Source organism: Cyrtonyx montezumae, unplaced genomic scaffold (genome assembly GCF_038088225.1).
Source record: "Cyrtonyx montezumae isolate F1298 unplaced genomic scaffold, pur_monq_1.0 scaffold_1, whole genome shotgun sequence".
Classification (NCBI taxonomy): domain Eukaryota; kingdom Metazoa; phylum Chordata; class Aves; order Galliformes; family Odontophoridae; genus Cyrtonyx; species Cyrtonyx montezumae.
This window is the reverse complement of record NW_027071825.1, coordinates 1,970,855-1,996,236: the sequence shown is the minus strand read 5'-3', so window position 1 is coordinate 1,996,236 and position 25,382 is coordinate 1,970,855. Positions and strand designations below refer to the sequence as shown.

The 25,382-nt window shown below is 50.6% G+C and overlaps 2 protein-coding genes across 3 annotated transcripts in view; both read left to right on the top strand.

Annotated features, from left to right (window-relative positions):
• ATG4C (autophagy related 4C cysteine peptidase) overlaps nt 1-25,382 on the top strand; it is a 307,949-nt gene that overhangs the window by 259,617 nt on the left and 22,950 nt on the right. The window lies entirely within an intron of this gene.
• Nucleotides 714-18,866, top strand: PGM1 (phosphoglucomutase 1). 2 transcript variants are annotated; one of them, XM_065737492.1, is made up of 11 exons: nt 714-990; nt 10,360-10,522; nt 10,892-11,038; nt 11,737-11,862; nt 12,102-12,292; nt 12,686-12,840; nt 13,379-13,494; nt 15,967-16,102; nt 17,453-17,636; nt 17,936-18,070; nt 18,633-18,866. In XM_065737492.1, exons 1-11 carry the CDS (start codon nt 745-747, stop codon nt 18,720-18,722), a joined length of 1,689 nt encoding a protein of 562 aa, XP_065593564.1. In that variant the 5' UTR covers nt 714-744; the 3' UTR covers nt 18,723-18,866. The 2 variants fall into 2 exon arrangements, with proteins under 2 accessions (XP_065593564.1, XP_065593555.1); XM_065737483.1 differs by lacking the exon at nt 714-990 and adding an exon at nt 7,880-8,152.

Below are 25,382 nucleotides of genomic sequence, written 5' to 3'. Positions count from 1 at the left end.
ACAGAGCCCTGTGAACGCTGCCTCAGGTGATGTGTGGGTGCATCGGGAGCTCCTGGTAGCGCCTCTGAGGAGGAAGTGGGAGGAGTGGGACACCTGCAAGTGCTGAGGCAGTACAGAGCGAGCACAATTATTTGCATTATTTCCATTTTTGCATTGGTGCCAGGCCTAGTAGATGTAGCAGGAATCCATGTGCTATTCTTACTGCACTTTAGGAAAGAGTAATCACTGCAAAAAGACTCTATTGCGAGTTGAAATCTAGTAAAACGTGACACAACAATGGGGAATGGGACCTCTTCCTTTTCAGATCTCACTGTTCAGAAGAGTTTCACCAGCCCTTTGAAGGGGAACATAGGCTAGCTCTCTTCTCCGCGGCAGTTTCCACCTTTTCTGCCCCAGAGCGCAGGGAGCCCGGTTCTATCTGCAGAGCATTCCCAGTTTGCTTCCAGTTCAGCTACTACCAAGGTAGGAGAACGTTCTAGCTTCTACTTTAAAGGCAGAACGCACGCGTGTCGGCCGCTCGCTGCTCCTCAGCCGGCAGCCAGGAGGAGGGAGAGGCAGCGTGTGCAGCAGCACAGACCCGCGCCGATCTCTCCCTGCTGACAACCAGAGCCCCGCTGCCCTCCGGGCCCCGCTGCGCCTTTAAGGGGCGGGCGGTGCGGGGCCGCGCGGGGCGGGCAGCGAAGCGGGGCCGGCTCCCCCCGCACCCGCGGCCGCCGCGCCCGGAACTCGCAGCTCGGGCCGGCCATGGTGCACATCGAGACGGTGAAAACCAAGGCGTACGCCGACCAGAAACCCGGCACCAGCGGGCTGCGCAAACGAGTCACCGTATTCCAGAACAATGCCCACTACGCCGAGAACTTCATCCAGAGCATCCTGGACACCGTGCCGCCGGCCGAGCGGCAGGAGGCCACGCTGGTGGTGGGGGGCGACGGCCGCTTCTACATGAAGGATGCCATCCAGATCATCGTCCGCATCGCCGCCGCCAACGGGGTACGCGGGGCTGGGGCTGGGGCGGCTCTCGGTGTGGCCTCGGGCCTGCGGGGCAGGAAATGCCGGTGACAGCGTTACCTGCGGCTTCGTGACCCTTTGGTACGCTCGGGCAGACGGGGACAGGTGGGGGGGATGGCTTAGAAGTGAAGGAGGTCAGGTGTGGGGAGGAAGGTCTTCGCCATGAGGGCGGTGGAGGTCCAGCGCTGCTGCCCAGAGCTGAGGGTGCCCCATCCCTGGAGGTGCCCGAGGCCATGGATGAGCCATGGGCGGCCTGAGCTGGTGGGGGCTTTAAGGTCCTCTCCAACCCAGCCATTCTGTGATCTGTGAGTGCAGAGTTTGGGGAAGCTCTGTCTTGGTGCTCCGTACTGTGGGCCAGAGCTGTGCTTTCTACCCAACAGCGTACAACAGTGGTGAGATGTGCCGGGTGGGCAGCAGAGTGTCCTCCCAGTGCTGCTGAGACCACAGCCGTATGGGTTCACCTCTGTCACAGCATTTGGTCAGCCTGGGGCTAGCCCAGCAGAGACAGCTGGGCTGGAGCTGGGTCTGGAGAGCGAGGCCTTTCCTTCCCCTTGGCCTTTTCCAAGTGGAGAATGCCCTCCTCTGCTGGGCCACCTGGCTCCTGCTTGTCAGCAGCAGGCTTCCCTCTGTGCAGGGCAAGCTGAGGATGCTGAGTGGTTAGGGTCAGGCACTAGAGCAGAGCCTACCCATTACCTGCTCCAATTTCCCAGCAATAATCAGGTCTACGATTATTAGGCACAAGGAGAACAAGACAAAATGTGAAATCAGTGCTTCCTTATGGCATGAAGAAGCAGATAACTACCTTTTTGTACCATGTAGAAATTTGCTTTCAGTGATGCATGGTCATTGGTCAGCATTGGCTCTGTATCCCATGTTCCTGAGCACCAGCCTCACCGGGTGCACCTGCGAGCAATGGCCTTTCCTGTTGGGAAATGCACAGCCACAGTTGTATTTATTTATTCTAAGGAGAGCTGGAGTTGAAACATGCAGCCTGACAGCACCTTGGATACCCGTGAATAAGCTGACTGGGAGGTTTGTTAGCTGGGACAAAGCCTTGGTTTGTTTAGGCTCTCACCCTGGTGGGCTGTGGCAGCCTTCCAGGCAGCTCTGCACTCTGCTCCTCTGTCCCAGCAGTGAGAAAGGAGCTGGAGGTGTGCAGAGCTGGGGCTGAGTGCTGTTTGCTCAGAGCCCTCTGCTCGCATCGTGCTGGTGCTCACGTATGTGCAGCATTACGGGACTGAGCTCTGCAGAGCAGGTCTCGGGGCCTGGTTTGCATTTGCATTGCAGTGTTTGGACCAAATTGATTCAGAGAGCTGGGAGAGAGTTGGCTCTAAAGTGAGGAAAAACCTTTTGAAAAGGCAAGAAGGGAGAAACAGGAAGCAGAGAGAGAAAGGAATGGATGAATATTTGGGTTAAGAGCCAAGACGGTGGTATACGGAGTGAGAAATTTTACTTGACAGGCTTTTGAATCATTAATTTATAAAGCAAGCAAGTAGCTGTGGCCCTGAGACAGGATGTTAGGCTTTTCCAAGCAAAAATTAAGAGAGAGAGAATGAGAGGTGGTGGCTTCACATTGTGCCAGGGGAGTCAGTTTGGATGTTAGGAGAAATCTCTTGTCCAGAGAGCGCTCAGCACTGCACAGCTGCCCGGAGGTGAGGGGGTCACCATCCCTGGGGCTGTTCCTGAGCCGTGGGGATGTGGCACTGAGGGATGTGGGCATGGGGGGTGGAGTGGGGTCAGGCTTGGTGATCTTAGAGAGCTTTTCCAACTGTAGTGATTCTGTGGTTCTCTGCCAGTCATCTCCTGATGCAGGTGCTGAGAAATGAGGTGGATGGAGAGTTTCTTTATTAAATGCAGATTGCCCTTTTAAAAGAAGTTTCTGTGTATTTGCTATCCTGGTTTGGAGTAACCAGGGGATGCTTGCTTCCTGCTTTCTCTCTGTAATTGGGAATGCTGGTTCCCTGGTAGCTACCACAGTGCAGTTGAGTAAGAGCCTAGAAATATCCTGTTTCATCAGAATAAACGTGAAGTAACTGCAGGTCAGCCACCCTTCCAAGAGAAGGGTGAGCTATTCTGTGTGAGAAACCCGAAGTTCTCAGGAACCTGCTGCCACCTGTGTGCAGTGTGCTTTCTTGCACAGCTGTAGCTCACGCTTCTCTCTGAGCACTGGGGCCTGCTGGGTCTCCTGACGCCGGCAGCCAGGTGTCAGTGCAAGGCTCAGGCATCTCAGGGTGAGAAACAGTGAGCCATGAAGAGAAAATGCCACAGGTCACTGTGCTGCACTGCTTTGTTTGCAGTGAGGAAAGAAATAAAGATAGGTCTGTGCTTATGGCCCTTTCTAACAGCTTTTCTGCTTGCTTTTGGTCACCAAGGTGTATTGTACTGGGATGCGTGTGCTTGTCTCAGAGCAGTCTGCCACCTGTCCAAAGCAAGTGCTGGATAACAGTATTTCTGGTCCTGCGGGATTAATATGTGGTGGCATCAATGCTTTCAGTGACTTTAAGATCCGGTGGAGTTGTCCTTCAGGTGCCATAGCAGAAACCCGAGGGCCACAGTTTCTGCTTGTCAGTTTCACGAAGATAAGGGTGAAGATGCTGAAGAGAGTTTTAGTTTTGTCTCCATCCGGAATGGTCAGCATACACCTACAAGCTCTTGTTGGAATAGCAACAGCTCAGTTTGCACTTCTGTGGTTAAGAAGTGTTTATCCTATTTATAAGGTTGCATTTATAAAAGTAAACTAACATAGACGCTGTTGGCTTTGCCGGTCTCGGTTGGCATCCAGCGTAACCTCCTGCTTTGTTTTGGTCTGTTGTGCCAGGTTTCCTTTGTGTTATTCCCCCTTAGCAAGCCTGACTCCTTAATTACAGGAATGAAGCTTAAAACCTCTTTTTGTCATCAGCTGTCAGAGTAGAACTGTGGCTGTGCTGTGGCTGTAAGTCAGAAGTGTGCACAAATCACAGAACCGAGGCTGTAAAGCTGGGTCAGGTCACGTAGCAGGCAGCAGGGCGGTGCACTGACTTGTCACCTGCTATTTAACAAGTTTACTGTGCCCCAAAGAGAGAGTTTGCAGCGCTGCAAAGTGTCCACTTAGAGCAAATTGCTTGAAGGTGCTTCGAATGCTGGATGGTGCTTTGCATGCTAAACTCTGACCTGGATTTGTTTCACTGCAGCAGGATAAATAGTACTGCTCTCTACCCTGCAAAGTTAGGTTTCCTGGCTTGGCTGCTATTAATCTTTTTCCCCACTCAGTTAACCCAGGGAAACCAAGTGTTTGAATTCTGTTGCATTGCTCAGCAGCCCTTTATTTGCTTCATTTGGTAGCTCTGCTTCATTTTCCTTGTGTTCTTCTGCCACAGCTCCATTTCTAACACTGCTTCCCCCATCTCACTCTCACTTGCTTCTCCTACCTGGCTTTTAAGTTGAAGGTTATTGAGGCAGTGGTGATGCTGTCCGAGCTCAGTGCCTTTTTTGAATTTTAAACTCTTGGAGAATAAGTCTAGAATCTGCAGCTGAAGGGAAGAACTGGGCTGCTGTGAGCTAATCCTTGCAAATCCTGCAGACAGAGAGCTGAAATCCATACTAACTGGGGCTTAACCGTAATCTCCAGGAACAATGGCTATAAGCAGACACCTTGGCTCTGGCTGTGCTGCTATGGGTCGTACAGAGTCTGATGCCTTCGTCCTGGTGAAGTTTGGGATAAGTGAGCTGAACTTAAGGAGCACTACCTCTCTTCTTATGGCTGAGCTCCACCAGAAACAAGAAATGCATCTGATGGGTTTGTGTTCTTTCATCGTGGTTCTCTCTGAACTAACCTGTGGAGCGATTAATGCTTCAACTGAATTATATCTTAGGAATAAACAGGAATGGCATAAGAAGGAGAAAAACTATAGGGGCAGAAGGAATCAAAATGTGAATGTTATCTGGCCATTTGCAGTCAAAGTACAAGCTGTGGGTGACATGAAGCTCTGCAGAACTGAGGCTGAGAGTAGGTCACAAAGGCTGTTGGCAGTGTCGTACAGTTGTCCAGAAAAACAAACCCCATTCTGACATTTTTGGATAGGATTGCTGTAAGTGAAGTCCAGGAAAATAAGCCTTACAGGAACGTGGTGCCTGGTGTGGGTAGCACCCCATCCCATGGATGGGAAGCGTGCTGTTGTTTGCAGCAGGGGATAGGCAGCGTGTGGCCATGGGCAGGTGTGGGCATGCTCCAGAGCTGACCTTTGGATGGAAGGTTTCTCAATCGTGATTGTTGCTGTGTGCTCCTATTGTGGCAAAGGTGATCAGCCCGTACCTGCACAGCAAACCTGGAGCCAAGGGTGGGGCCCAGAGCAGCTGTGCAGATGGTAGCTCCATCCTTAGCCCTGCAGAGCTTGTTTCCCAGGTATCTGCTTTCAGCCACTCACCTGGCTTCTCTCCTGGTCCTCGTTGGGGTGCCGTGTAATTTTGGAGCAACGCATCCCCTGCAGGGACTGCAGGCTTCCTGTGGGCAGGAAGGAGTTGGGGAAATGCCATTTCTGTTCTAAAGGAAAGCTGTGAAATAACTGCAAAGTATCCCATTTGGCTTATGCATAGTGACTGTACCCCCTCCTCCCCCACCCCCAACTCTTTTTCTTCCTTGAATGTCACATACAAGACTGAGATGAGAGGAAGGTGGCAGAGTCCCAGCTCATGTGGCGGACAGGGGTTGGGGCAGGGGTCAGCATCACCACGTCCAGGGAGGAGTTGGGTACTCTGATGTTTTGCTGAAGTTCAGGTTCTCTCAAAATAGTCTTGTTTGTCTTTTTATCATTAACCAAAGTCAACAGCTCGTTCATAGCTTTGTCTCTGTTCTTGCATGCCTACAGTGAATGGGAACCTACGTGAGCAGATGGCTCTGCTCTGGCAGGTTGGCTGCTTGGAGGGGAACCGTGGAATTGGAGACCTACGGAGTGTGACCACAAGGAAAAGCTAAGGAAATTGGGAAATTGGGATTATTTCCTGTAGAAAAGAGAGGATACTGTGATCCTCTGTGTTAAAGGATTATTTTAATGTGCAAGAAAGTGTCAGAAGGAGGATTATGGTCGGTTTGTTCTCTGACAGCTTAGGAGGACTTAAGCTGCAGAGAGGGAGATACAGGACAGGCTGCAGGAAAATGCCAGAGACTGCTCTGGCACCACACCTGGAGACAGAGATTTCAAGAACGGGATGCAGGAGCTTTCTGAAGGGTGCCTGGGGGACACTTGATCCCACACCAGCTTTGAGGAGGGATCCGAGGACCTGCTGAATTCCTTTCCATCCTGTAAGTGATTGCAGGTGTCTGAGCAAAGCCTCCCAGGTGATGAATTGAATGAGCCTTCCCCTCCTAGGGCTGAGGTCTGCCTCTGAGCTTTTTACCCCTCTGGATCTCCTGGTAAGCCTGCAGATACCAGCCTCCCCAGCAGTCCTTGGTTGGCCCATTGCTGTTGTTGCAGCACAGTGATGTATGTGTTGCAGGAAAGCCCTGGGGTTGGGTGAGTACCCCAAAGACAAGCTCAAATCCTCATGCAGCCAACACGTGGGCACCTCCTCAGGGCTGAGGCCTTGTGTCACTGCGTGCCGTGGCATTCTGTGGCACAAAGTGGCTGGGGGAGAGAGCTTGTAGGCCTTCCCCTGCCAGGGAGGCTCGTTTTGGGAGCTGGGCTCTGTTTTCTGTGCCACTAGAGGGAAACCTCAGCCTTTGCATGGAGATGGAGGCGATGCAGCTGCAGGATGCTGGAGCAGCATGAAGACATATGTGTAATATAGACATGGGTTGTTGCTGGCTGCACGGCCCAGGCAATGGAATAAAGTAAAGGCTGTCGTAAGAGGGTCTTTTTCCCCCTTGGAAGAAAATCTGTCAATGTTTGGAGCAAAAGAGTCAGGAAACGGTCCTGTGGGAGCCTTCACAAAGCGTCCCAGTTCAGCTGTGTACACAACTCCTTTTCTCCTCCCCTCCTTAAGAATGGGACAGAATGAGTCATTATGAAGCGTATGGTACTTCATTTTCCAGAAATATCTGCAACATGCTGCCAGCAGCTCGGGCAGGGGACTCTAAGTGTTACTGAAGGAGAGAGTGTGGTTTCAACCCAGCATTTGAGGCTGAGGGAGACAATGCCTTGGAATAACCCGTTGTAGTTGGGTCTGCTCTGGGTGCAAGTTGTTCCACAAGTAATAACTTCGTCATAAGGCCGTGTTCTGATTGCAGAGTTTGGTGGGAATTCAGTTGAAGTCGTTGCTTTAGCGGCGTTGTAGCTGTCATGGGTTTCTCCTAGTTAAGCACTGGCTGACTGGTCCTGCCCCGCAGACGCCGTCCCGGTATTCGGGGTAAGCTGGCGCCGGAGCAGTCAGGGTGTCAGCGTGGGACTCGTGTAAGCAAAGTGTGGGTAACAGATCTGCTGCCTTCCATTTTAAGAGTGACCTTTAACTTGCTGGAGGCTGCAGAATGCTGCCGTGCCTGTGGGAAGCTTTTCCTCCCGGGCCACGCGGATCTTGCTGGGCTGGCACAAACGCCGGGCAGCGCATCGCTGTGTGCGAGCGGGTGCTGAGCTGCTGGCGGAGCCGAGGACGGGATGGCGAGGGGCCGTGCCTGGAGGGAGCAGGAGGAGGCAAAAATCACCTTCTGACTGCTGGGACAGCGGCGTGGGGTTGCGTGTTCTCCGTGACATTGATCCCCCACGGCAAGTGCTGAGGAACATCTTCAGTTACAGGAGCCGTGTTCAGCTCAACGTTCAAGGAGCTATTTTTGGGTGCTCGGCAGCTTTGCTGAGCTCCTGTCCAGTAGGTGTGCCATTGCTGGTGTTAAGGCTGGTACATTTTTTTCAAATTATTATTTTTTCTTTTGTATTTAATCGTAGTTTGCTTCTTAAATGCATTTATTTGACAAACGAACATGGATGCTGCTCCTCTGCCTCTGCTGACGGTGCCCACAGCTCCTTACAGCGACCAGAAACCGGGAACCAGCGGATTACGGAAGAAGACCTTTTACTTTGAATCCAAATTGAACTACTTGCAGAACTTTATCCAGAGTATATTTTTCTCCATAGATCTGAGGGATCGGCAAGGATCTTCTATGGTAGTTGGAGGTGATGGAAGGTACCTTAATAAGGCTGCAGTGGAACTGATAGTCCAAATGGCCGCTGCCAACGGGGTTGGTAAATGCTAGATGACTAAATTCCTATGGTTCTATAGTTGATAAATGCAGAAAACCGAAATAAATTAGTCACTGTGAGATTGAATTTCCCCATAGATTTTATTCAACTGCTAACAGCTAACTTTTCACTGGAAAATCAGACTGGTAATACTGAAGTTACGGTTTAATTCACTTTTAAGCAGTGCAGTTGGATAGAAGCATGTGGAAATACATGTGGAGCAAAGAAAATAGTCCATGTTCTGTGTGTTCCCATTTGTGCTTTGACTTGCTACAGGCTGTTGGCACTTGTGGGCTTCGTAACGTCTCCATCAGATCACAGAACCACAGTAATTTTAGGAAGAGCAGCGAGCAATAGAGCTTGGCAGGAGCTCTGCCAACTCTGAGCTGCTCTACAAGTGGAAAGGCAAAATGTGGGCTGTGATTCCCAGCAGGTACGAGTTGTGGCTGTGTGGTTGGGACTCCAGAAGCCTTTGAACATTGAAAAGGAAGTTAGCAGTGAGTGGAAACCCATCCAGTGATCTCTGGTTGTGCGGGAAGCGGATCAGACCAGGCACCGCAGTGCTTTTGGGCACTGGGGTTGTAGCTGTGTTTTTAAGAAGAAGAGGCTTTGCTGTCTGTTCTGTGTCTCCTAATGCAGAGCAAAACTACGCTAAGAGATCTGGCGTGTGGGAATGTGTTTGACAGAAAAGCTTATCCGATCTCAACAGGGTGATTTGTAATGAGCAGTCACATAAGAGGAGAGAAAGAGAGAAAGATTTTTTAAATCGACATGTTTTCCAGCTGGAAAAGAAAAATCCTTTGGCCTTGCGAATTAATGTGTTCCTCTTAAGTCAGTATGGGCTGAGCAGAAGAGCTGAAAAATGTGCACAAAGCAAGAGCCAGGCCTGCTGCCTGGGCTTCTTGTCACCAGGACAGGTTTCCTGCTGGTAAAGATGAGATTAAGCTGATGTGCATCAGCTGAGACTTATCTGCTGCATTTCTTCCCAGCAGTGTGTCCCACGTCTGGCTAGCAGTGAGTTTCACTGTTGGGTTTGGTAGTTTTCAGTAGTTGTTTTTATGTGGTCTGGCGAAAACCTGCGACTTTGTTCATCAGCTTTGTGCTGATCTCGCTCCGGAGTGTAGGAGAGATGAGTGCGAGGGTTGTTGGACTATAAAAAGCCACGAGGGAGGACATGCACATCGTACTTTGGGTGTGCAGAAGTGTCTGTCAGCATGTGCCAGAGACAGGTGCTGCATGGCATAACACATCCTGTCATCTAGGTAGTCAGGCCCTATAAGGGCAGCAGTACTCTGACCAGCTGATGGAAGGGGGCTCACACCCACGGTTTCAGGTCTGTGCCCCTCGTTTGCTGGAGGTGTGGGGATCTCAGCTCACCTGGCAGCACGGTGTGCAGTCACCAAAGGGGCAGCACGGGGGCAGGAATGGCAACCATCCCACAGAGCAGCTCAGCACTGCACGGGGCCCTCGGGCTGGGCAGGCTGGCTTCTGTCTTCTGGTTCCTCTTGCCTTCAAATGAAATTCCTTGTCTTTTCTCTGCTGTATTCAGGGTCTAATCTCCTTGGCTGATGGAGAGTGGTCTGGTGTGTTTTTAAATCTCTAGCACCTCATTTGGGGGCTATGGTAAGGGGCACGTTCTTCCAGAAAAGCATTTATCTTCTGTTTTAGTACATGAACCCCAGCAACTGGATCCTGATTACCTTGTGCTGCTTAGCACGTTGGTCTGGATTTAATCTCAGTGATATTACCGAATTTATGGGAGGGAGGTGCGTTACCCGCTGAGAGTAAGAGAATCTGCATGTGGTCCCAAGGGAGCAGTGATGATGATGGACTTTTGTTTTGCTTTGGCTTCTCTCAGTCCCATTGTGTCTTTTGAAAGCAATGTTCGAGACCACAGGCAAAGGTTTTTTGTTTTGTTCAGATGCCTCTGGAAAGCTCCGTGCAGTGCAGGCTGCCATTCCCAGCGCTCGTAAGCAAAACTGCTAAAAAGGCACAGCTGAGCCGGGTCAGATGCTGACCTTCCAGTTAGATGGTGGAGAGCTTGCAGCCTCCCAGCTTCGAGCTGTTGGCTCCAGGACCTCTGCCATCCAGGTGCCCCCTGACCTGGCTCTGCTTTACCTCTTGCTGGTGTTCGGGTGTTCGGTGCTCTTGCTGTTTTTTTGGAATTGGAAGCTTAAAATGGTTTGTCCCGCCCTTTAATTTTCAGATTGGCCGCTTGGTCATCGGGCAGAACGGCATTCTCTCCACCCCAGCAGTGTCCTGCATCATCAGGAAAATCAAAGCCATTGGTGGCATCATTCTGACGGCCAGCCACAACCCTGGTGGGCCCAATGGAGATTTTGGGATTAAATTCAATACAGCCAATGGAGGTAAGGTTGCTTGGTTGGTTCTTGTTTGGTTTGTTTCTGCTTGACTTGCCTTGTGTTGGCAACAGAGAATCCAGTTTAATTGTTTTAACATCACGGAGGATCAGTGAGTGGCCTGAGCAGTGAGCTTGCCTGAATATGGAATTACAGGGTGGCTGCAGTTGGCAGGGACCTGTAGGTCCAGCTAGTCCAACTCTCACTCCAGCAGTGACACCCAGAGCGGTTTGCCCAGGACCACGACCAGAGTGGTTCATTTGCTTCCTGGTATTCCTCTCCTAGTGTGGCATTCCAGGCCTTTTCACGTGCCTCTGCACTGCTCTTTGCTCACACTGCTTCCTTAACTTCTCCCCCCTTGTCCGTCATGTCTTGTAGGTCCTGCTCCAGAAGGTATCACAGACAAAATTTTCCAAATTAGCAAAAAAATTGAAGAATATGCAATTTGCCCAGATCTCAAGGTGGACCTGGCTACCATCGGAAAACAGCAGTTTGATTTGGAGAACAAATTTAAACCCTTTACAGGTAAATGACTGTAATTCCCCTTGGGAAGTTTCCTTTCAATTGAAGCTAGTGTGGGCCTCCACAGGACAAGGACACTTGGTGCTTTGAAGAGCACGTGGTCATTCTGACCTTCCCTTCTCATCTGTTGGATAATCCAAGCAACAATATCTGTCCTGCTCGTGGCAGATTTATTTTAGTATTATTTTTTTGCCTTCATCTCCCCTTGTCTAGATATTTTAATTATATCCCTGTTTCTGTTTGCTTGGCCCATTAGTTAGGCTGCCAGGTGCACAATTCATGCTGATGCTGGTGGAGATTGGAAGTCTGTTTTTATGTGTTTTTTTTTTCTTCTCTCTAATCCACTTTACACATAACTGAAGCAGAATGGGAACTTCACAGAGAGTGTCCGGGGAGGTGAGGCTGTGGCTGGAGTCTGTGACTAGCAGAGAACTGGGAAAGATGTTTGTCTTCTGGATTTTGTTGGTCTCTTTGGCCTGGAATCCTGCTAGCAGTGGCAGCCCATAACTGAATGTTTCTTAGTGTAGGAACATTACCATCATCTTTATGAAATGGTTGGATGGGGTGTTTCAAGGTGCTGTGCTGAGCCCTGGCTCTTTGCACTGAGGAATTCAGCGCAGTGGCTCGTGTACCAAAATGGCTTTTCTGCATAGAGTTCAGGTTGTCAGAGTTAGTTTCTCTCTACTTTTTTTTTTTTTCAGTGGAAATTGTGGACTCTGTAGAAGCTTATGCAAATATGCTGAGGAACATCTTTGACTTCAAGGCATTAAAGGAACTGCTTTCGGGGAAAAACCACCTCAAGATTCGCATCGATGCAATGCATGGAGGTACGGGTGGGCTTGGCTCTGCTGCTCTCTAGGTTATTGCCTCCTACTTCTCAGAGAAGGCTTTTCCTCACTTCTTTGTTGCTGATGTTTGAGGGCAGTAATTCCTGTTGTGCTGCTGGATTGCTGTGAATCACACATGCATTTTTCCTCTTGCCTTTCTAATACCTCGGTGTACTTGAGGCCTAAGTCCTTCTTTACCCCATGCTTGACTCCTTCCTCCCCACGTTTTCCCATGGCAGTTGTGGGCCCTTACGTGAAGAAGATCCTGTGTGAGGAGCTGGGAGCCCCAGCAAACTCTGCTGTGAACTGCACCCCCCTGGAGGACTTTGGTGGTCACCATCCCGACCCCAACCTGACCTACGCTGCTGATCTGGTGCAGACCATGAAGACGGGAGAGTACGACTTCGGAGCGGCTTTTGATGGAGATGGGGTAAATGGGCTGCTCTGTGTTTGTCTTCTTGCCTTCTGATGTGAAGGGAGGGTGTTGGCAGAGGGTGGAGGTGAAGACTTCTTTCCTCCTCTCCCTTCTGTAACTGCAGGCGGATGGGAACCACTTCATGCAGTTCACAACTGTTGGCAGTAGTGGACTACTGTGTAAATAATAAGGTCCAAACTGTATTTAAATGACTTCAAAGGTTATGAAAAATCAGCAGGATGTTGAAATACTGTAGAGGTGTTGCTATTCAACTGTTTCCAAAAGCTGCGTTCAGCACAGCGCAGTAAAAAATCCGTGTCCGTGGGTTAATAGGCTGTGCCAGCAAAGTAGCACGATTTCTGCACCGCACGAAGCCGGGATGTGGAGTGTTTCTCTTGTCTTCCTCAGGACCGCAACATGATTCTCGGGAAGCACGGCTTCTTTGTCAACCCCTCTGACTCTGTTGCTGTCATCGCTGCCAACATCTTCAGTATCCCTTACTTCCAGCAGACCGGGGTCCACGGCTTTGCCCGCAGCATGCCCACCAGCGGGGCTCTGGACAGGTAGCACCTCGCTGTGGGCACAGTGCCCTGCCAAGGCAGCAGCTGGCTCTTTTCTGTGCCTGCTGTTGTAGTGGGGAGCGTGGGCTGCCCCATGGGCAGAGCGCTGTGGGCTGAGTTCTGGGGTCAGTGGAGTTGAATGAATTAAATCCCGTTGGAGGACATGGCAGGGCTGGGTTTGTTTTGCTCTTGGCGCTCTGCGGAAAAACCCAAAGAAATGTCCTTCCCCTCACACACACTTTGTGTTTTTTAGATTTTAATTTTAATCTGTTACTCGCAATTTATTTGTGAAATGCTTTGACATCTACGACTGCAAATCGATTTAGAAGAGCTGCGTGTTTACATTTATTCTTCAGTTGCTCTTCTGAACAGTCTCCCAGAAAAACCACAGCATTGCTGTAATAACAGAAAGCAGAGGTGTGACCTGCTTTTAGTGTCACCCCAAAGGAGATGCGTGGTAACTGCTGGCACTCCTGCTGCAGTGTTTCACATGGGTGCACTAAGGCCAGCTGTGTGTGACACAGCCTTCTTGCCTTCGAAGGGTGGCCCACGCGACAAAGATTGCTTTGTATGAGACTCCTACTGGCTGGAAGTTCTTTGGAAACTTGATGGATGCAAACAAGCTGTCTCTGTGCGGAGAGGAAAGTTTTGGTACTGGTAAGTGGGTGTTCCTGATCTCACTAACGAAGGCACCGTTCCTCCTCGTAGCTCTTTTCTGTGCTGGCCTATTTGGGGTTTATCTTTCATGACAGGTTAATGCTTCTAAAATCGTATAACAAAACAGCTTGCAAGAATCTCTGGTGAAAGCACACACAATGCTCTGAGTTCTGTCAGGCAAAAGCTTGTTCTCCTTCCAGAAGGCATAAGGAGATATGCAGGAAGTCTCAGGGCCTCTTTACTAGCCCGGTCATTGAGTCTATGGGGATTAAGTGCAGCGTTAAATGTATTTTTCAACTCTTGGTGGCCAGGAAAACCTTCTAAATGTTTTCATTTCTGGAAAGAAATATGGTTTGGAGCACGCAGTTTTATTAGGGGAGGTTTCAGGTCACTATTAAATCTCTGAGCTTAATAGGGCCCTCATTTTCCTGTTCTAAAAACAAGGTATGATTTATAAAGTTTAAATTAACACTTGCCTTTGAACAGTTGAAGCAAGTTATTGGGTTACTGAGAAACAAAGCGAGCATCTTAAGGAATTTACTGGGGTGTGTGTGATGCACGGCCGCGATCTGTGCGGGCTGCGTGCCATGCCTCAGACGCAGCGTGGCGTTGCTGGCAGCCTGCTTTCCGCATGGTGTCTGCCCACTGTGCCCCTGTGCTGGGCTGTGGGTTGGCACGTCGCTCCTGCATCGAGGCTGGGGTTCGTGTGGCCTGGGTTGTCCTTGAGGTCTCGTTCTTCTGTTGCGTGGAGGCCTCAGGACAGCAGTCAGAAGTGCAGGACTTGGGGGGGATCTAGGTGGATGATTTGGAGTCAGATCTTGCACATCACCATCCCGCTGCTTCATATTGTAGCCTGCTTTGAGGTGTTGCATGGAGCAGGGATGACTTTAAATCCTCAAATACTGGATATTGAGTGCTGAGGACGTGGCATCGCAGGCCGGCTGACAGCTGGGTGCCGTGGGGCTGAAAAGTCACTGGGGGCAAAAGTTTTGCTATCAAATGCTGTCCTATGAACAGAATTAGGCCTCAGTCTGGAAGGAAGGGGGAACTTTGGATAACATGGTATCCCTATAAAGATATCTTGCGGGTAATTGTGGGTGTAGAAGGATTTTGGAGCTTAGCCCTGAATGATTTCAGCACGCGTTAAGTTTTCGTTGCGGCCTTCAGCTGATAAAAGTGCCTCAGCATTTGGAAAATACAAACAACAGCAGCAAATGATTCACAGAGCTGCTGATGGGAGCTGGGCTCTAACAAGCAGCCCTCCGAAATTGCTTCCATCTTCTGTTGCATGTGCAACGAGCTCATGGATTCCCTTCAACCCACGATAGGAAGGTGGCTGAAGTGTGGCAGTTGTTGGGGGGACATTGGGCAGCCTGTGCTGGGCTCCCTGCAATGCAGAGGGTGTTCGTCTGTCTGGCAAAGGCCCTTTAAAGAATGAAAAGGGGTGAGGGAGGTTGTTCGATAGCAGTTTAATGAGGAGTTGTTTGGAGTCTGACAGCGTGAGCGCTGAATGGGAGCGAGGTGAAGGAGCAGCCAAAGAGACCCAGTAGGAACTGAATCAAACTGTGACCCGGCGGGACCAGGGCCCGGCAGCAATTAGGGTAATGCGACATGACAGAATTCCTGCTTGCTTTCTGGGCTGTTTTATTCCAGCAATAAGTCGATAGCTCACAGGGGACTGTAGCATTCCTCTCCATCAGCTCCGTGCAGCTCTCGGCTGTGCAGGGCCGTGAGGATCATTTATGGCCACATCCACAGTGTGGGGTTTGTGTCGCGTGCTGCCTGGCCCCAGCCCTTCTCCCCAGCTGATTTTCTGGGGGCTGAAGTGGTGGCTCTGGCCGACTCTCCCCACTGGCAGGTGTGCCCTGGCTCCCTGGGGATTTGGTAATACTATCCCGGTCGTTTTCCAGAGCCCAAAGGATGAAACCCAAAAGCTGTGTATTGAGCCTAGCACTAAGGTAACGGCCAGGAAGATGTGTCCCCCAGCACCCTGCAGCCTCAGAGCCAGCAGGGTTTGGCTTCCTCAGCAAGGGCTGGCATTTCTCTTGGTGCTCAGCCAGCATCTGCACCGTCAGGGTATACTGATTTGGCAGACAGTGTGTGGGCAGCTGCTCACAGAGGCTGATGCTAGTTCTTGAGCTGCTCCTTTGCTTTTAACTTTTAGTTAATTAATTTATTTCAATGACCCTTTTAGTGCACATTCCCCATTGCTTCCTTGGGAACAGAATGAAGGATCTGTGAGCTCTGAGTGTGTTTTTAAGGGAGCAGAGTGTTTTCTTTGGGCTATAGCTGAAAGCAGATGACATCTTGAACTGCTTTAACAACCTGTGGGCATCCAGCTCGTGAAATGCCTTCCATTTGTGGGGCTGTACTACTGCCAGTTTGGTGGAGGAGTGGAGGTGAAGCAGAGCTGTGTGCAGGCTCTGGCCCAGCAGGAGAGGACAAGGTAACGTGTCTGTGCTGTGCCTGCAGGCTCCGACCACATCCGTGAGAAGGATGGGCTGTGGGCTGTCCTGGCCTGGCTGTCCATCCTGGCTGCCCGCAAGCAGAGTGTGGAGGACATCATGAAGGATCACTGGCAGAAGTATGGCAGGAACTTCTTCACCAGGTGAGGAGGTGCTCCGGGCACCTTATGCTTCCCTCTGCCCTGTGGGAAACCAAGGATGAGCTCTCGTGAAGGGACTCAACAATCTGAGCACTGACAGCACCAGCACTGCTTCCACAGCAGTTTCTGCCGTGTTGCACTTGCTTCCTGTGGTGTTGCAGTGGTCTGAAGCTCCCTGGCAAATTTGTGCAGCTTCTCTGGGTCCAATGAACCTGTGGGTATTCACCTCAACCTTTCACAATGTCCAGTTTACGATTTGTTACTCTGAATACAATCTATTCACAATTAAACTGTGAAGGGGTAGAGTTTTTGTTGTTATTTTTTTACTTTGTTTAATGAAGATCTTTTCTTGCAAGAATTTTTCCTTCTTTAGTGTGCTTCTTTAGTCTACATCTTACAACTGAGTGTGTAGTATCTTGAATGATGGCTTTGTCTCACTGAATGAACATCCAGCTCCTAGGCAGTTATTTACTGGGTTGAATTTCTGTCCAGTTCCTAACTACTCTTAATTTAAACTACTGTAGACACAGGAGATGAAAAGGGAGAAGAGATGTGCATGTGAGCAGGAGAGGGGATGCTCTGAGAAGTGAGAGCATTAGGCAGAAGTCTGTTTGGAAGACCTACGTGAAATTTGTCTCCTATTGCCAAATGAAAGAGCTTGCCTTTTTCCTTCATTTTTTTCCCTTCCATACCACAGAGCCAGCATATGTCCATGGCATTTAAAGCAGTGGAAAAAAAGCCAAAATGTAGAATAAAAAGATAGTCTTCAAGCACCAGAGGTACCTCTGCATAGCAAGCTACGTGCAGTGGAAGGCATCTAGCAAACCCATGCATGCTCTGTCTGCCTCGTTGGGCAAATAGAAGCCGTGCAAATCACACTGGAATTGGGGTACAAAGTGTCAGGTCCTGATCTGTGCACTTGTTGGAGCTGCTGCTCTTTGCTACTTCTCTTACTTAGATTAGTTGCATCAAAGCTGGCACTGGGTGTTATCCTGTGCTTCAGTCACGCCTCTGCTTTGCTGCGGGGACACACTGAGGTGCTCAGGCAGAACGTATCAGAAGAGCCTGTCGAGATCCTATCAGAAGAATCAGAATCAATGCTTTGCAGACAGTGCTGTTGGAGTCTGGCCCTTTTCCTGTCTCAATCTTAAATGTATCTGTGATAGGTTGCTGTGTATCCCACAGATTTGTGTTGCACCCGTGTACTGCTGCATACATCCTCCCCTCCTTCCTTCTGGTCCGTGTCTCCAGTAAGAGCAGAAAACATGTGGGGCTGATCACAGTGTTGTTAAGCAAAGCACTGCTGCTAATTGCAGACCTCCCTAATCTTTGTTTTTATGGGGGCTGTTGTAGATATGACTATGAGGAGGTGGATGCAGGTGCAGCGGGCAAAATGATGAAAGATTTGGAGACTGTGATGTTCGACCGCTCCTTTGTGGGGAAGCAGTTATCAGCTGGTGACAAAGTCTACACGGTTGAGAAAGCCGATAACTTTGAGTACAACGATCCCGTGGATGGAAGCGTCTCCAGAAACCAGGTGGGCACAGTGCTGCTGGGGCTGGCCTTCTGAGGGCTGAGTGCTGAATATTGGCCTCCTTTGACCCTCGCATCTGCCCTTTCTATGAAGCCAAAGAGCGCGTTTGAGCCTTGGAAAAGGTTTTTCTCCCCTCTGCCAGCGGGGTCTCAGCCTTTGTGAAGGGAACGCGTCCTTGGAGGGGATGCTGGGAGAGGGGTGGGTCTGGAGGCTGCTTGGAGCAGGGCTGGGCTGGGTGCCACGGGCAGTGCCTGGGTACCTGAGGGCTGTGTGGCTGAGAGGCTGTGCTCCTCTCTCCCCAGGGCTTACGGCTCATCTTCTCCGATGGCTCTCGCATCATCTTCCGGCTGAGCGGCACCGGCAGCGCTGGAGCGACCGTGCGGCTCTACATAGACAGCTACGAGAAGGATGCCAAGAAGATCCACGAAGACCCGCAGGTAGCTGCTAAATCTGAGTTGTGGCCTCACTAGAAAGCGTGGCTCTTTGCTTAGTGCTGCTTTGCTTGGAGCCATGTGCCGGGTGTTTTGAAGCAAGGGCTTTGATATCTTCAGTCCCAGTGTAAACAGCTTTTAAAAAAGCTCTGTGTGGAGCAAGCATTACTTATTCAGGATCTCTCACAGCTGCTTTTGCAGTCGCGCATTAGTTTTCCTGTTTACGTTACATCTGTGGCTGATTCTGGGTGTGGAAAGACACTTTCCAACCTGATCTGACCTTCTGGGCAAAACGTTGCTTCGCTGGGGATAAGATGAGCTCATTTCTGTGCAGACACAGAAGATGCTGCAGCCACATTTAAGATGACACTGACCTGTTCTGTGCCAGGTTTGATGCATGTTCCTTACGGCATTGTCCAGTACCTAAAGAGTCCTCATTTTCTATCCCCCAGCAATCAGAACTCTGTGCATGGCTTGCATTTTTTTGACAAAGACTTCAGAGGTGTGGGTGCAGAGGCACTGCTCGTGGTGCCCTGCCCTGCTCCTCAGCTGTCTCTCCCTCTTGCAGGTCATGCTGGCTCCTCTCATTTCCATTGCACTGAAACTCTCACAGCTCCATGAAAGAACCGGCCGCACCGGTCCCACTGTTATAACATAAAGGCTCATCCTGGCACCAAGAGAGAGAAGCCAGCCTGTCGCCTCTTGTTGTCGGGTCTGTCTCTATAAAAGGAATATTAATTTTATCTGTGCATTTAAGAACACTGCCCGCTACAGATAGACAATAAAAACCAGCTCCTGTCAACACTTGGTGTGCACATTGCTGTGCTGCTTCTCTGCGTCACACAGCACTGCTGGCACGTTGGTGTGCTCGTTAGCACAGCCTTTTGGGTTAGCATATGTACTTAGTTTCTTTCTGTGCTTAAACAAAAGGCTCTGGAAATAACAAAGACCCAAACTCCCGGAATTACTGATGAATGTAGTCTCTGTCTTGGAAACTTTCCTGGAAAAGAAGCGCACTTTACCCTCATTAATGCGTTGTCTTTAAAATTTGATGTCTCTAAATAAGCAGTGGATATGTATTGGAAGAGTATTTTTCACTCGTGGGTTTTTTCCCTTTGAGAACAAATTATGTTCGTTGCTCCCTGTTTGCATTGCTATCTGTATAAGAGAAAAACCACAACACACCCTCCCCCAAGAAATAAGCAGTGACAGTCATTGCAGGATATTAAAGTGGTATGAGCTACAGTTCCCGTTCAGCGTCCTTGCTTTTTCTTGCTCCCTTTTGAAGACCAGGAGCCTGTTCTCATGAGCTCGTTTGGTTGAATGTGGATGGCAAGATCCTTGGAATAATCGGAGCTGCAAGCATTAATGTGCAGAGTCTTCTCCAAGGGCACAGAGAGGGTGACTTTGGGAACAGCTGTAGCTGCTGGGTATGAGTGCAGCTCCCTCCCCTCCATGCTGAGCTGGGTCCTGCTCCCATCCCAGCCTGCTGCCGTTGTGCTGGGGAGGACAAGGTGTGCTTGTGCTGCCCTCAGCCACCAAGGTGATGCCCTCTGGCGCAGGGGCTCAGGCAGCTAAACTCAGCTCAATGCCCTCCTTCTCCAGGCTGTTAAATGATGTTAATACAAAAGGTTGCGTTGGTGGAAGTGAAGTTAGGGGGTTTTCCCACTTTTTGTGCCCTTGTCACCCAAGCCCAGGCTGGGCCCGGCGGTGCAGGGCTGTGGGCGCACTGCCCACACAGCTGAGATTCAGGCTGGGTCCCTGGGCAGGCCTGAGGGCACGGCTCTGCTTTCCAGGAATGTGAAGCATCCCACCTTTGCCCTCAGTGCAGCAGCGCTGCCAGCAAAACTTCTGAGGTCGATGCAGATGTGCTGACAAAAAGCTCTTTATCTCGTCCTCTGTGCGGAGGTGAGGTGTCTCTTCTGGCAAGCAGAACTTCTGCTAAGTCCATGCTAACAGCTTTGCTGCCAGAGCTGTTTTCATGGAGTCACAGACCGGTTTGGGTTGGAAGGAACCTTTAAAGCCCACCCAGTTCCAACCTCTGCCGTGGGGTTTAGCCGGGGCCCCATCCAGCCTGGCCTTGAATACCTCCAGGGATGGGGCATCCATCTGTTTGGAGGCAGGACAAGTTAAAACCGAAGCCCCTGCAGTCCTGCTGCTGCTCGTGGTGTGCCTAGTTCACTTCAGGCCAGCTCATGCCAGGATGGCAGAGGAGCACGAGTGATGCAGTACCAAACCTGCTGGGTTTCACTCCACTGTCACATCTCTGCCCTGTTGCCTTCCCCTGGTGCAGCACACGTGGTTTTTGTCTGCCCCTTCTTCTATTCAAGCAAATTGCTGCTGGGAAACCTCCTTTTGGCTTATTTTCTAACATGTACTGGCAAATACCGGTTTCACTCCTGTAATAGGTGCCCTCCTCCCCTGAAAGCTAAGCTGTGATAAAAATGTCCCATGTCTGCAGCTGCCCTGTGTCGGGGGACTGGTCCCATCTTCCCTTTTTAATCTGCAGCGGAGGTTTGTTGCTGTGTGAGTGAAGCACTGGGGCTGTAACAAAGGATGCTGCCTCCACACCAGCTCAGGTGTCGTTAGTGCAGATGCTGCTGGGACTTGTTGCTGAACACCTCCGGGAGCAGGCACAAAGCTTCCCGTGCTCTCGCAGCTTTGCCTTAGGAACAGTTGCTCCTTCCCATAAAGCAGAGCACATTTCCTCCCGGCTCGGCCCAAGTGCCCCCAAAACCTCACTGTGAGCACACAGCACATGAAGCAGATGTGGTCAATTGCTGGGATAGCTCACACAGCTCCAAGGGAGAGCTCCATCTGAAGCTACCAGCTTTGGTTATTCATAATTTTCTTTGCGAGTTCACTTTCACCCTGGGGCCGGATTGCAGCGTGTTCCTTCCAAGGCAGCGGCTGCATGCAGCAGCAGAGCACCGTGCTCAGCCCGTGATCCCGGTGGACAGTGGAGGTGTTTGCAGAGGCTCAGCCCCTCTGAGCTTCTGAGTATTTGCATGAAGAATTACTGCTGGTCTCTTTGCTTCCCTTCAGGCTCAGGCTGTAGGCTGCTGTCCTGAAGGAGCCCAATCAGATCCAGATGTCTCTCCAGTTGTGTGCGCTTTTTCATCTTTCCCCCCAGCTTTGCATGTAGAAATCACATATTGCCTTATGGAGTTTCCACCACCCCAAAACGAAAATACACCTCAAGCAAAAAGCAAGCACAGATGTTCCAGGAGTGGAAATCCTCCTGGGAGTGGGAGGCAGCACAAGGTGTTGGGTTTATTGTCCCAGCCCTGGTGCCAGGAGCTGGGAGCAGCAGTGGTAGGGTCACCTCGGCACTTGGGATGGTTTGTTCTGCTGGGATTGGTGAACGAGGCACCCGCCTCCTCTCTGGGCACCCTGTGCCAGTGCCTCACCATCCTTACCGTAACAAAAACATGGGGATTTAGGAAGATCAGGGACAGCAAACCTGAGCAGGGGCCAGGGAGGAACAGGGCCATGTGGATGAGGAGGAGGAGGGGGAGTTGACAGGAAGGCCCAGAAGCGGTGCTGGGTGGGGGACAGGGGAGCAGGATGATGTATGGACACCAGAAGGAGTTCAGGTTTCAGAGCAGTGATTGGTAGCACAGCCAGACGTGCAGCGTGCAGCTCCTTGGGTCACTCCTGTGAACCTCCCTGCATCTACAGCAGAAAGCAAAGTCAGAAACAATGCGTTCTGGAGGGAATGAATGAGCAAAGGCTGGGCTGCGTCCCGGTGAAGCTCCGAACCGTTCCACTCTGCGTTTATTCACTGCTCCTTGGAGATGGGGGGGGGAAGCCGGGGAGGAGCGGAGGAGTTTAGGAAGTTCACAAGCAGAGTGCTTGTGTTGTTTCTGGCACAGAGTTAGCGGCTGTGGGTGTCCCTTCGTGGTGCCACTCACCTCCCACAGCCACAGCCGACCCCAGGGAGGGTGGCTCAGTCGGCTCCCAGCACAGCAAGGCTCGGGCTGTGGGCCAGGGCCACGAGCAAGATGCAGCCAGAGCCAGAACGAAGCTGATCAGTGCGGGTTGGAGCACTGCAGGCAGCTGCTGCTGCAATGGGGCACGGTGCTCTGCCTTCTGCTCGGGGCCCTGTGGGATCCCCATGGAGAGCTGTCCTCACATCTGTGAGCGCAGTCACTGATGTCCCCAACGCACTGCTGACGTCTGGTGGTGGCTGAGCTAATGCTGCACATCAGTCCTGAAAGAGAAAGGGGAAAGAAAGGTCCGTGTCTTCTCCTGACTACGCAAAACCAAATGAAACAGGAGACAGAGACCTCAAATCCACCCCGTCCCAGTGCAGCCCAAAGATAAAAGCATTAAAACGCTCTGTAATTAGAGCCAGCCTCAAAGAAGGGGTTTTATGACGGCAGCAGTCAGATGCTCGGCTCTTACACCCTGTGGCACAGAATGAAAGAATTTTGGCAGTGCTGGCGTTGTCGTTTGGCTCAGCAGCAGTTCAGAGGTGTTTCTCCTGTTGTAAGACATGGGAACTGATGGTGAGGTTCTGACTGCTCGGGTGGCACAGAAATGAAATATGTTTAAATGAAGGTCTCGTCTGCTTCCGATGTCTTTTACAAAGGACCAAAGCAAATTCAAAGCATCAGTTACATGCCGTGCAGGCTCAAGAAGTTTGTTAGACCGTGAGTGTATTCTGAGTGGTTACATCAGTTTGCTGGGTTGCTCAGTGGCCCCCCAGGCCCTGATTGGCTTTGCTGGGAGCACACGGGCTCCTACCAGATTGCAGAGGTGAGTGCACCATGTGCAGATCGGTGCTCAGCTTTGAGCGTCCTCCCGATTGCTTTCATGGAAACGGAGGTTCTGGGCTGTATGGAAAGTAGAAAAGCCACAGGGTTTAGACAGCTTGAGGGCTGAGTTCCTAATCTGGGATGACAGCACTCAGCCTGAGCTATAACCTCTTATTCAAGCTTGTTTTTGACACTCTGCTTTTTCAAACTAAAAACTCAGCTACCAGCGATCCTCACGCACTTCCTGAAGTCAAGAGTTGAACTGCTTAGTGAGCAACGCGTGGCTGCCACACCTCCTGCGCATCGCCTCTTGTGGGTGACCCCGGGGCTGTGGCACTGAGGGACGCGGTCGGCGGGCACAGGTATGGCCGGGGGAGCTTGGAGTAGCACAGCACTGCTGGGCATCACCACTGTTTGTGGCTTTAAAAATGGGATTTCAACAATTTAATATAGGGACGATGCAGAAAGAAACACGGCGGAATGCAGCCAAAACAGCCTGGGTTGGTGGTAGGGGAATGTCACAGCGTGTGAGAGAGTTACGGTTGGGGTTGGGTTAGAGTTAGGGTTGGGTTAGGGTTAGGGCTGAGGGTAGGGTTAGGGTTAGAGTTAGGGTTTGGATTACCGTTAAGTTTTGGGTTTGGGTTAGTTAGGGTTTGGGTTTGGGTTAGGGTTGGGATTGGAGTTAGGGTTGGGTTTACAACTTGCTCTGCTGATAGTAATGTGATGCTGCCAACTCTCAGCTTGTGTGCGTGCTATTAAGGTCTGTGTGTAAGGAGAGCCCTGAGGACAGCTCCAAACTGTGCACGGCTCCGGCCCGAGCGCGGCTGCAGGGAACGCACTGCCGGTCCGGGATGGGAGCGGGGGCACCCAGAGCTGCGCTGCACCCACTTTGGCAGACTGGCTTGGGCAGTCGGGGAGGTGCTCTTAAAGTAAAGTTCTCTGTATTTCCAGGATCAGCTTTCTGACCGGTGTGCTTGTTGTTCTGAAAGGAAGAACTTACTGTAAATTGAAGTATTTCTTGTTTACTCTATGGCAAAGCAATACATGGGCAGGGCTGTTGGTTAGTGCCCAGCTCCCAGCAACAGGTGGGACAGCATTGCTTCTGGCACTGCCTCAAGCATTCGCTGCTGCTAACATTTAGGTCAGCACTGGCAATGTATGATTTTGTTCTGCTTTGCACAAACAAACAGAAAAAGGAACAAAAGGAGATGGAATGGATCCACACAAATTAAAACGTAGCAGTGTCTGCGCGAGGCGTTGGCGGTTTGAAGCACTGGTAAGCTCTCTGTCACAGAGGCAGTTTTGAAGCAGCTCTCATGTGTGCTGCTTTGAACAGGTTGTTATAAATGTTTCATAAAAAGCAGCTGAGCTGCATGGTTCAGTTTTCCACACTGGCCTGGAAGGCTCACGAAGCAGCCGAGGGCTCCGATGGGTGGGTGTTAAACTTATTCTGTGGCAGAAAGAGGGCACAGAATAAATCAGTAATACGTGACTGCTTTTTTTCTGCCATGGCCAAGTGAGTCGATGCTGAAGGGCACGTAACCGCTGGGTATTCCACAGGAATTGCTTTTCTGATGCAGGGAGGTGCTGGAGGTTCCTCCCACTGTGTGCTGATTTCTGCACCATTATGTGCTTTGCTTTCATAGCTCAGTGTTACTGCATCTTTTGCCCACCTAAACTTATGGACTTCCTTTCCCTATGTCTTTTTTTTTTTCCCTTTCCTTTGTATGCAGTTTTTTCTTTTCTTTTTCAGTTTTCCAACTTTCCATCCTTCCCATACATAACATTTTTTTCCCTTCTAGGTTTTCCAGAACAAGCTTCTCTTTCACGGTACAGGAACACAGACTTCAAGACCAATGCCTCCCTTCACCGTCTGCCACCCTTCCATTTGTCTGTGTTTTCATCATCAACCACAGTTCCCTTTGTATGGCTCCAGCTCGAGTGATTGAGGAGTTGCTGTACGATCAGGACACAGCTGCTTTTACAACATCCCCCATAGTGCCCACAAAAGCAGTGGCTCCCAATGGGAGTTTGGGCCGCACAGCCCGAGCTGTGTGGGTTTGTCCTACTAAAAGATGTTGTAATACGTACGGATAACTTGAAGCAAAGAATATGTTCCATAGCAACTGCAGTGTTTGTAGTAGCAATAGCATATGGGAATGCCTCAGCGCCGCACTTCAGTGATTGTGCAGACATGCTGCAAGGAAAAGTGAGGTAATGAAGCACTGCCTGGAAAAAAGCATATGCAAAGCCAAATTTTTACAACTAATGTAAGCAACTTGTGAATGAAAAACACTGAGAATCAAAGGGAAAGAGCTTCTTTCCCCAAAGTCTTTGCATGGGAACACCAGGCACTGCTGGGCAACCAGGAATGTTTAGGCCAGAAGAAGCAAGGGGGTTTCTTTGTGCTGCATCCCAGGTCTTGTTCCCTGAGCTCCAGCACTCCCACCTGCTGCGTGGGGCGCTGAGACCAACGCAAACCCAGAGATCTCCTTAGAACTTCATCTTGCTGTGGGATTAAGTACTATGCAACAACATTTGAAAGCATAAGAAACAAG

Excerpts from the sequence above, each read along its gene's own strand:
- PGM1 (XM_065737483.1), top strand. The coding sequence starts at position 7,895 with ATGGATGCTGCTCCTCTGCCTCTGCTGACGGTGCCCACAGCTCCTTAC. Across the intron at positions 17,637-17,935 it reads GAAGCGTCTCCAGAAACCAG|GGCTTACGGCTCATCTTCTC; the intron begins GTGGGCACAGTG and ends CTCTCTCCCCAG. Across the intron at positions 18,071-18,632 it reads AGATCCACGAAGACCCGCAG|GTCATGCTGGCTCCTCTCAT; the intron begins GTAGCTGCTAAA and ends TCCCTCTTGCAG.